Source organism: Capricornis sumatraensis, chromosome 11, assembly GCF_032405125.1.
Source record: "Capricornis sumatraensis isolate serow.1 chromosome 11, serow.2, whole genome shotgun sequence".
NCBI classification, from domain to species: Eukaryota; Metazoa; Chordata; class Mammalia; order Artiodactyla; family Bovidae; genus Capricornis; species Capricornis sumatraensis.
Genome location: NC_091079.1, coordinates 80,245,306 through 80,256,721, shown reverse-complemented (window position 1 = coordinate 80,256,721; position 11,416 = coordinate 80,245,306). Strand labels below are relative to the sequence as shown.

Below are 11,416 nucleotides of genomic sequence, written 5' to 3'. Positions count from 1 at the left end.
GACACAGACTCCAGTCCAACTCTCTCAGAAATTATAAGGCCCTACTCCCTGCTTCCCAAACCAAGTAGGAGAGGCAGGGGCTCTGATTCTTCCTTCATTTTTAACAGCAATAGTTTCTTTTCCTGGTTCTGGGTCGTCAGCTCCATTGCTTTAGAAACAGGTGGCCAGAAAGCTTGAGAGTCCCTTGCAAGGTTCCCCGGGATGTTTGAGTGGAACAAATGCGGAAGGGAGGGAGGGAGGGAAGGAGAGAGGAAGAAGGCATGAAGGAATAAATAAGGGGGAGTGGATGGATGCGCAAGAGCCTGGGAGCCATAACCCCAGCTGGAGGGGCTGAACCCCTGGAGGGACATCCACCCCTCGCCACCCTCCCACTCCCAGGCCGTCGCTCCTAAGTCCCCCGGTCGGCTGGGCGCCCCCAGGGAGGATGCGGGGGAGAGTTTGAATCGGGGACGGGTAGGGAGCGCGGCGAGGGCGAGGGGCGGCAGGGGGCCGAGAGGTGGGGAAGGGGAGGGCCTTGGAGGAGGAGAGGAGGGGCGCGGGGAGTGGGCGCGGCGGAGGGGGCGGCGGGCGCCTGGCTGCGGCGCGGGCGGGCGGGCTGGCGCGGGGACCCGATGCCGCCGCCGCCGCCGCCGCCGCCGCTGCCGCCTCCTCGCGGGCCGGGGCTGCGCCGCCAGGGCTGAGCCGCCGCCGGAACCAAAAACCCAGCGGCCGCCCGGCGCGCCCGCAGTGCGGGAGGGACGATGGGCTGCGGCGGGAGCCGGGCGGATGCCATCGAGCCCCGCTACTACGAGAGCTGGACTCGGGAGACGGAGTCCACCTGGCTCACCTACACCGACTCGGACGCGCCGCCCAGCAACGCCGCCCCGGACAGCGGCCCCGAGGCGGGCGGCCTGCACGCGGGTGAGTGCGCCCGGCCGCGGGCGGCGGGGGCAGCGGGGCGCCAGGGCCAGCCCAGACCCCCGCAGCGTTCGGTGCGGAACGGCGGAGGCGGTGGTGGTGGTGGTGGGAGGGGGAGGCGGGAGACAGGCAGACAGACAGACAGACGGGACCTGCCTTGTGACTGACCCGCCCAGGCCCAGGGAGGGGGTGGGCCACCCAGAGACCCTCAGGGAAGCTGAGTTAGTCCCCGAGCCTCGGGGGAACCCCGCATCTCCGGGCCCCCGCCGGTGCCCGCTCATTGGCAGGGTCGGATGGGGCGGGAGGACAGCGCGCCCGGCTCGCACATCTTCTCCGCAGCCCACCCACGCCTCCAGCCCTCGGGATGCGCCGCCGCCGGGTTTTGGCCACTGTGCACCCATCCGAGGCTCTCCATCCACTGGCCTCTTGCCCCTCTCTCCGCTGATGTATAGACTGACCCAGATTACCTGGGTGCAGTCTTCCTCGTGGCTCCTACCTTTTCTCCTGTCTCGGGTTTTTGAAAACCAGAGCCCTAGTTCAGGGCATAATAAATGCCGGCCGCACCATCACCAGTTCTGCACTTAAGCTACTTTACAAGCAGTTGTTTCCTAGTGAAGACTTCCCTCTCCACTCCACCGTGCCCCGACGCTTAATAACAGGCAGGGCATGAGAGTGGATTACTACTGTAAATTAAATACTCCTACCATTCCCCTTCTGGCAGAAATCTGACAGAAGGATATGCAGAGAACTTTTTGGACCGGTGACAAATAAGATTTTTTTTTTTTTTAAGCAGAGAGTAATGATTGTAGCGTAGAGATGAAATTAGATTAACTGTTGCCACAGACTGACCTTTAATCATGAACGTGTTGGTGATGTTAAAAGGAAAAAACTTCCCTGCTTATTACATGGATGTTGTCAAAAGCCATATCAATATTTGTATAAGAATGTTTTAAGTGTTTCCTGACCCCTTGTGTTGCTGGCATTTTGAAATATTGAAATCTAAAATAGAAAATGAGGTTAATTGGAAGAGTAACATATGTCATAAGGAGGAGGAAAGAAATGTCAACTGCTCTTAAACCATCCTTAGTCCTAAATTCCTGCCTCCAAAATAAGAGCTGTCCCTTTTAATCCCGAGACTCTGTCTCCATCTTTTGGAACCCAGCTGGCTCCTTTTTCACATGAACTTTGTGATTCCCGCCCCTCCCCCTTTTTTTTAAAGCGAGAATTGTCAGGGAAAACTGCAAGGCAAACGCTACCTTTGTCTCTAATTCCTCTGACTCACAGTAGCAATCGTAATGGTCATTTTGTGTTGCTGATGCTTTCAGTGCATTTTCAAATGGTGTGTTGGCTGAAGTCCATGTCAGAAGGAGGATAAGACATGAGCCTTCAAAACTGACCTGGAAAATGTTAGATGTAACAGCATGTCCCAAGGAGGTGTACTGAGGTACTTCCTCAGGAGAGACTCCAAAGACCAGAGCTACACTCCTAGGAAGTAAGGTTAAAAATATCTAATGTGGAAAAGAACAAAATACAGCTTCAGGGAATGGTTGCCTTGGTGACAGGAAGTATATGTGTGTCTGTACACGTGTACAAGTGTGGGAGAGTTATTATGGGATGGCTAAATATGTCCATATTAATTTGTTTCCAATGCTTATTCATTTATTACTCTGCCATCCTGAGTCATGTCCCGTCATGCATCATGAGATCTGCAACAGGTGGTATCTGGGGCAATCAGGCTCATTCGTGGTACCCTGCCATACGTGGGACAGCCCTGACAGGCAGGTGGTCCTGAAGACCTGAGTCATTCACAGGAATGGCTCAACTGCTGTCTCAGAACAGCGCCCTAAAATTGGCAAGACTTTTAGATGGGCAGGATCATTTCAATTCCCTAGAAATTTCCATCAGCCTCAGAGAAGAGGAAACATTTCTGAAGGTCAGCATGGAACCAAGCATTCCCTGGGCTACAGTCACCCTGGGCGATTAGCCAGTGTTCTTTATTTTTTTCTTCCCTCCTACTCCCAGAGTCTTATCCACCCTCTGCCCATGTGCCACCTGTTAATTCAATTCCAGGCTTCTGGGGGGCACTGCATGGGTCCACAGTGATTGTGTTGTGGTAAGAAGCCAGACACCACATTTTCCTGTTCCCATCAACTCTTTTCTGATGGGGGGACAAAAGGAAAACCAGGATTTAGGATAATTCAGATTGTAAAAACATCACTGGGCTTCCCTGATAGCTCAGGAAAGACAGGTTCAATTCCTGGGTTGGGAAGATCCCCTGGAGAAGGTAATGGCAACCCACTCTGGTATTCTTGACTAGGAAATCCCATGGAGAGAGGAGCCTGACAGACTACAGTCCATGGGGTTGCAAAGAGTTGGACACAACTGAGTGACTAAACAACAACAAAATCATCACTAATGGCTTCATGGCTAGAATTCTGGAGCTGGCGGGGGTCTCTGTTCAAGGCAGACTGCACAGCCTCCCAGTCCCTTCACACTTCTTGCCCCTAGCTCCCTCAGTCCTCAAGAGTCCTTTCTTTCTGGGCCCCTGGTCACTCTCTTTTGGTATCCCATTGAAACCACTTTTTATTCTGGCCACCCCAGCCTCAGGAGTTCTGAGTGCAGGGAGTGGACTCATAGCACACTGTGAAGCCGCCCACTGGGGTCCTCTGAATGAGTAGGCGCTTCATCTAAACCTGCCCTCCTCCTGTCCAGTCTTCCTAAGTTTCCTCCCGCTTTCTCTGCCTTACATCTCTTGCTGCTGATGTTTGCTTCCCTGAGTAAGTTTAACCTAGACTCTTCAATGGCACCCCACTCCAGTACTGTTGTCTGGAAACGCCCATGGACAGAGGAGCCTGGTAGGCTGCAGTCCATGAGGTAGCTAAGAGTCGGACACGACTGAGCAACTTCACTTTCACTTTTCACTTTCATGCGTTGGAGAAGGAAATGGCACCCCACCCCAGTGTTCTTGCCTGGAGAATCCCAGGGACGGGGGCGGGGTGGGGGAGCCTGGTGAGCTGCTGTCTATGGGGTCACACAGAGTCGGACACAACTAAAGCGACTTAGCAGTAGCATCAGCAGCAGACTCCTCCAAGGGCGGTCTAGAACAACAGGAGGGGAGGGAGCTAGGGGAGTGCAGAGAACTGAGTCATTCATTCTGCCTGGGGAGGGGCCTGTGTGCACAGAGCCCTGCAGGAGACCTCCCTGCGGAAACAGGACTGCCCCTGCAGGCCGCACCCAGCCGATGACCCCCGATCCCCTCCCTGAGTGAGGGCACCTGTGGAGAACTGACCTCTGACTGTGTGGTGGATAAGCCTCCCTCTCCACCAGCTCGACCTATAGACCTGTTACCACTTGGTAATATTTTCAAACAGTTTTTAGAATTGGAGTATAGTTAAATTACAGTGTTGTATTAGTTTTAAATGTACAGCAAAGTGATTATATATATATATATGTTTGGTTGGTCAAAAAGTTTGTTCAAGTTTTTCGTAAGATGGTACAGAAAAGCCCAAATGAACTTTTTGGCCAACCTAATCTATAATACATATATGTGTGTGTGTGTGTCTATATCCTTTCTCAGGTTCTTTTCCATTTAGGTTATTACAAGACAGTCATATAATTATTGATTAAGGCCTGTACTCTTGGGAATGACAGGGAAGGGGTCTTTCCACTGGCCATTGTAGTCCTGCTCCTAACACTGGGCCTGGGCACAGTAGGACCTCAAGCGATCTCTCTTGAATGAATACATCTCCCAAAATGTTTCTGTGTCCATTTCATTCTTCCTGTAGTCCGCAGAGTTGATGTTTCCTTTCCTCAAGAGTTCTACCCGCTCTTCCTTTTCAGGTTCTCGTCCACCTGGTGGGTTGCATAGTAAGAAAACCTCCCCACCTCTCTACATTCCCTTTGCCAAACACAAGCCTGTTTGTTTTAAGGGTGGTTTTGCAAAAATGACTTCAAGAAACAGGTGGCAACAAACCCGGGCCTTTCATCAACATCTGGGAATCTCACCTCTCATGACCCTGGTCTCCCAGGTGGCCGCCCATCCTGCCCCAGGCTCTCTAGGCGCTTTGTCCAGCCCGGTGAGAGCAGCGGTCACACTGGTTTGTTCCCACCTCCATCTTTTGGATTAGCCTGGGAGCTCCACTAGAGACTTGGGTCCCCCGCGGCCTTTCTGTCTTCATTCTCGTCGGAGCGTGAAAACCTGCCGAGCCCACTTTCTCGCCCAGCTTTCAAGACCTCCTTGAGAGGACGCCCTGTGCCTTCGTGAGCAATACAAGTCCTGTGTGTGGGGTTTATTGGTTTTCTACGTAACCCCAGAGATACTGCTCTCTCTTTTTCTCTTTCTTTTCGTCAACTCTGGTCCACCAGGTCCCGGTCTGTTAAAGACCACGACACATACTGTTCTTCACAATGGCTATACCAATTCACATTCCCACCAACAGTGTAAGAAGGCTCATTTTTCTCCACACCCTCTGCAGCATTTGTCATCTGTAGGTTTTTTGATCAGGGCTCCTCTGACTGGTGTGAGGTGGTACCTCATTGTGGTTTTGATTTGCATTTGTCTAATAATTAGTGATGTTGATCATTTTTCATGTGCCTGTCAAGCCATCTGAATGTCTTCTTTGGAGAAATATCTTTTTATGCCCATTTTTTGATTGGGTTGTTTGGTTTTTTATTATTGCATTTAATGAGCTGTTTATATATTTTGCAAATTAAGTACTTGTTGGTTGCATCACTTGCAAATATCTTCTCCCAGTCCATAGGTTGTCTTTCTGTTTTGGTTTTGATTTCCTTTGCTCTGCAAAAGCTTATAAGTTTGATTAGGTCCCGTTTATTTTTATTTTTTTCTATTGCCTTGGGAGACTGAGCTAAGAAAACATTGGTACAATTTATGGGTTTGTGTCAGAGAATGTTTTGCCTATGTTCTCTTCCAAAATGTAACCTTTTCAGGAGATAGAGTTCTTACAGAAGTAATCACGTTAAAATGAGGTCATTACAGTAGGCTATAATCCAATGTGACTGGTGTCCTTATGCAAAGGGAAAGGTGAGCACACAGACAAACGCCCAGAGAGAATGCCATGTGAAGACGAAGGCAGACACTGAAAGCAAGGAAGGCCAAAGATGGCCAGCCAACCAGCAGAAGTTGCAGGAGGGGCATGAAGCAGAGTCTCTGTCACAGCCCACAGAAGAAATTAACCCCGCCAACACCTTGGTCTCAGACTTCTAGCCTCCAGAACTGTGACGAGACATTTCTGTTAAGCCCCCCAGTTTGTGGTACTTTGTTACAGCCACAGAACACTGATAGAAATGTTCTTGTGAGCCCAGACACTGAACATTTGGAACTAGCAAGAGGATTTCTGTGGTCACTACTTCACACTTCCTTCTGAGATTGCATCTCTTTCCTTGTCATTTATATTCAAATAGCATTTACTGAGCATCTACTATAAGTGAGCATTTTTCTTTGGGGATATTAGTATTCCTTGGGAAAGGAGATGGCAACCCATTCCAGTGTTCTTGCCTGGAGAATCCCATGGACAGAGGAGCCTGCTGGGCTACAGTCTGTGGGGTCCCAAAGAGTCAGACATGAATAAGAGACATTAGTATTCATAACTCTAAACCTCATACATCATTGCTATCAACATCTACTAGATGAGGAAAAACTGAGGCTTAGTGAGCTTAAGAGACTGAATGGTTTAAACACAACATTGTGAATCAACTATGAAGAAAATTTAAAAAATATAACAATAGAAATAATAAAAGAGATTGAGTGGGGTCACCTATCCAGGAAATAGAAGCACCCAGGTTAGAATCCAGATCTCTTGTTTCTAAATCCAGGGCAGTGCTAACTACTGAGCACAAATTTAGGGCCCTCCTCCACCCCATCTGCCTTTGGCTTATTTGAAAATACGAACCACTTGGAGTGGGAGCCTCCTGCCAGCATTCTCCAGGCGAGAACGCAAGTCCTTGAAGTGATGCCCGCAGCCCTGTGGCACAGATGCCACCCCTGCCGGTGCTGAGTGCCCCTGGGCAGGGCTGCCGGAGCTGCCCAGAGAATCACCTGCATCCCACTCACCTGCTGGGCTTGTTACAGATGGAGCAGTCTTTGGGCAGAATAATCTTTTTTCCTGGTTTCAAATGCAGTGTATATTCCTTCAGAGAATTTAAAAAGTGCAGAGAAGCACACAGAAGGAAACACGCCTCCATTTAGGTTTCATCCTTAAGGTCCTGAATCTAGGGGTATGTGGTGTGTGTTGCAGCTTCTGTAGGGGTTATGTTTAAACTTTGGTTGGGGGATATGTAAAAGAGCCTTCGAGTTGCTTGGAAGCCCAAAGGCCAAGGGGGAAAAACAAACTTTTTTCTCCTTGTGTTCAAAAAAATATTTAGTTACAGATGGTGTGTTAAGTCACTTTAGTCGTGTCCGACTCTTTGGCACCCCATGGACTGTAGCCTGCCCAGGCTTCTCTGTCCATGGGTTTTCCAAGCAAGAGTACTAGAGTGGGTTGCCATTTCCTCCTCCAGGGAATCTTCCTGACCCAGGGATTGGATCGTGTCTTAGTTCTGCTGCATTGACAGGCAGGTTCTTTGCCACTAGCACCACCTAGGAAGCCCCTTAGTTGCAGATGGTGACAGCCGAAGTCTAGGTGGTATATGGGAAGAGCAGGCGGTGAAGACCATGGATGGGTGAAGGGATTTTTCTTCCTTTTTTCGTTTCTTCTAAGCAATGTAGTTGAATTCAGGTTTTATTACATACTGCAGGCTTCCCTGGTGGTTCAGTGGTAAAAGAATCCGCCTGCCAATGCAGGAGATGCACGTTCAATCCCTGGGTCAAAAAAGTCCCCTGGAGAAGGAAATGGCAACCCAGTCCAGTATTCTTGCTTGGAGAATCCCCATGGACTGGAGCCTGCCAGGCTCCTCTGTCCATGGGGTCGCAAAAGAGACTCAACAACGACAACAAATTACATACTAGGCTAATGAGTAGTGTGAATCCATTGTGTATAAATCCCTTCACATCCCTTCCACCTCCCTTCCGCCTCCCTACAATTCGCTCAGGTTGAGAATGCTGTTTTACATTCTGCCCAGCTGTTTTCTGGGATTTGTGGTTGCTTTGTGGATGTAGAAACATGATGTGTGTGTGGACCAGCTCTCTGTCTGAGTCTCAAATGCCCACGAAATCATGCAAGTTGGCTGCCCAATGTTGGGGTTGCTTCAACCCCATACACTCCAGCTCTGGGTCTCTGTGTCAGATGGCATAGATACTGTCTGCCTACATCTTGCCGTGTGGCTTTTGTGTTATGAAGCAAAGCCAGGAAGCAGTAGATTTTTCTTAATCTAGTCCATCTGCTCTACGAATAGTGCCCATTTCTCCTAGATTCTGGATTCGGTTGTCTGTTAGTCTTCACTTTAGGGATTGTTGTGAGTCTTGGGTTTTTTTCTGTCTTCTAGGCATGTTAACAGCCAGTTGGGCAAGGCTGAGGCAGCTGCTCCTAACCAGATGCCCTTCAGCCTGGAAATCCAGTCCCAAAGTTCTTGCCCTTCTCTTCTCAGTCACTGCAGCAGCCTGAGACAGCCACACACACCGCACCACCTCGCCAGATCTGTCTCTCTGTTTACAGCCTCCTTCTCATGTAACTGTGTCCTAACCTCTCTCTTCATCCTCCTCCTCCTTGTTATTTTGCTTGCAGATGTATAGTTTGGTGGTTAAGGAATTAGACTTTAACAACAGACATTTCCCAAGTGTGTGACTTGAGCAAGTTTCTTAGCTTCTCTGGGTTTCGGTTTCCACACTGTAGGGTGGGAGTCACTGCAGAATTACTGTGCTCACAAGTGTGAAGGACACACATTGTGTTTCAGTGCTGCCTCTCCTGGCACCCAGGATCCCTTTACCTCCTCAGTCTTGCCCTGAGCTGACTGTGCCAACTTCAAACCCAGGGTCACCCCTCCTCTGTTTCTGAGTTGCCCAGAGTTGCTGTTGAAAGTGGTGAGTGTTGGTGATTGCATCCAATAGTGGTTCATGCCTGGAACCTCAGTGTTCTTACCAGTTCTTGGCAGTTCTATTAATTCCTTAATGTGCTGTTTTAGTCTGTATGTGACACTCCCGACATTATTGTTTCTTGCCCTCTGAATGCTAAAAACATCGAAGACTTGCTGTGAATTCTCTCATCTTTCCCTCCAGTCACCTGCTGTGCATCCTTCTTGCCACTTCAGCATTTTTAGACGTCTTTAGCCATCCTCTCTCCTTACATCTGCCTGTTTGGATTCTCAATGCGCTGATGGGGTTGCTTCTTGATGTAACAATAGGTGAGGCCATCACAGGAGGTTCCATTATCTTTCCCACTTAACAGAAAGTCTGGAGGTCAGGAGCCACACCACCACTTAAGGCTGCTATCCAGGACCTGGGCTCTTTGAGCTTATTATTTTGCCATCCTTGGTGTGTGGATTTCATCCTTATAGTTGCAAGTTACTATGACATCTTATTTTAGATAGGAAGAAGAGGAAAATGTAGAAAGAAGCATTCCACCTAAGTTGGTTTTTTTTTTTTTTAATCTGTAAAACAGTAGATATCTCAGGACCCAGTAAATTTGCTTACACTTCTCATTGGCCAGAAGCATGTTATATGGCTGTCACAGGCTTCTAGAGTCTAGGAAGTCAAAACTTTTAGCTGGGTTCATGACACCTTAAAAGTAGTGGGTCCTTGTGTCAAGAGGAAAAAGGGGAGAGCAGAGACTAGGTAGACTGCAAGCAGGTGCTGTACCTTTAATCCTAAGACTGTGTCAGAGAGGAGAGAGGATTAGCAGGAGCCAAGGGGAAGGAGAGGAAGTGAGGGGGAGGCAGGTCTGCCAGAAACCCAGATAACATAATGACTGGCATTAAGAGTTTGCTGCAATAATAACACATTCTAATAATAATTGTTTTCAACATTCCCCCGTGTCAAATGAATTCATAAAGGTGAATATTTGCTGGAAAAGTTATGTGTGCCAATATTGAGCTAATCTTAGAAATAACGCAGTAGACTGTTGCGGAGGAGCATAAAGATGGCGGAGGAATAGGACGGGAAGACCACTTTCTCCCTCACAAATTCCTCAAAAGAACATTTCAACGCTGAGCAAACTCCACAAAACAACCTCTGTAGGCTGGCAGAGGACAGCAGGCAACCAGAAAAGCAGACCATTGTCTTCAAAAACAGATTTTTAACCTTTGCTCTTAGGTTTTTGTTGTCAATTATGTTCATTTAAAAACCCAAACTTCACTACCCAAGTTTACCTGAGAGCGAGATTACTGGCTTGACCACTCTCTTCTCCTATGGACTCTCCTTCTTCTCCACCAGGTGGCCTCTGTCTCTTTTCTCCCCCATCTCTTCTCTATCCAACTCTGTGAATCTCTGTGTGTTCCAGACAGTGGAGAACACCTAAGGAACTGGTTACTGGCAGGATTTGTCTCTCTCCTTCTCATTCCTCTCTCTTATCCTCCTGGTCACCTCTGTCTACTCCCTCCCTCTCCTCTTCCCTGTATAATTCCGTAAATACCTGAGCGGGCCAGACTATAGATCGCACATAAGGAAGTGACTACTGGCTAGCTTGCTCTCTCCTCTTTTGATCTCACCGCATCTCATTCCAGTTACCTCTAACTACCCCCTCCATCTTCTCTTCTCCTTGTAACTCAGTGAACCTCTCTGAGTGTCCCTCAATGTGGAGAAACTTTTCATCTTTAACCTAGATGTTTTATCATCGGTGCTGTATAGATGGAGAAGTCTAGAGGCTACTGTAAAAACTGAAGACCAGAAGCAGGAGGCTTAAATACAAAGCCTGAAAACATTAGAGAACTCTTGAATTCAGGGAACATTAAGCAATAGGAGCTCATCAAATGCCTTCATACTTACACTGAAACCAAGCTCCACCCAAGGGCCAACAAGTTCCAAAACAAGACATATCACTCAAATTCTCCAGCGACACAGGAACACTCCCCTGAGCTTGAATATACAGGCAGCTCAAAATTATTCCAAAACCTTTGATGTCTCATAACCCATCACTGGTCACTCCACTGCACTCCAGAGAGAAGAAACCCAGCTCCACCCACCAGAACTCCAACACAAGCCTCCCTAACCAGGAAACCTTGACAAGCCACTGATAGAACCCCACCCACAGTGAGGAAGCTCCATAATAAAGAGAACTCCACAAATTACCAGAATATAAAAAGACCACCCCAAACGCAGCAATATAACCAAGATGAAGAGACAGAGGAATACTCAGCAGGTAAAGGAACAGGAGAGTTGCCCACCAAACCAAACAAAAGAGGAAGAAGTAGGGAATCTACCTGAGAAGGAATTCCGAATATTGATAGTGAAAATGATCCAAAATCTTGAAATCAAAATGGAATCACAGATAAATAGCCTAGAGACAAGGATTGAGAAGATGCAAGAAAGGTTTAACAAGGACCTAGAAGAAATAAAAAAGAGTCAAAATATAATGAATAATGCAATAAATGAGATCAGAAACACTCTGGAGGCAACAAATAGTAGAATAAT

At 48.3% G+C, this 11,416-nt stretch overlaps 1 protein-coding gene across 1 annotated transcript in view; it reads left to right on the top strand.

Moving 5' to 3' along the window:
- The first annotated feature begins 740 nt into the window (after positions 1-740).
- Positions 741-11,416, top strand: part of BAALC (BAALC binder of MAP3K1 and KLF4) — a 95,549-nt gene continuing 84,873 nt past the window's right edge. The window contains exon 1 of the mRNA XM_068984144.1: positions 741-900. Within this exon, the coding sequence (XP_068840245.1) occupies positions 741-900 (160 nt within the window). The remainder of the gene's footprint in view (positions 901-11,416) is intronic.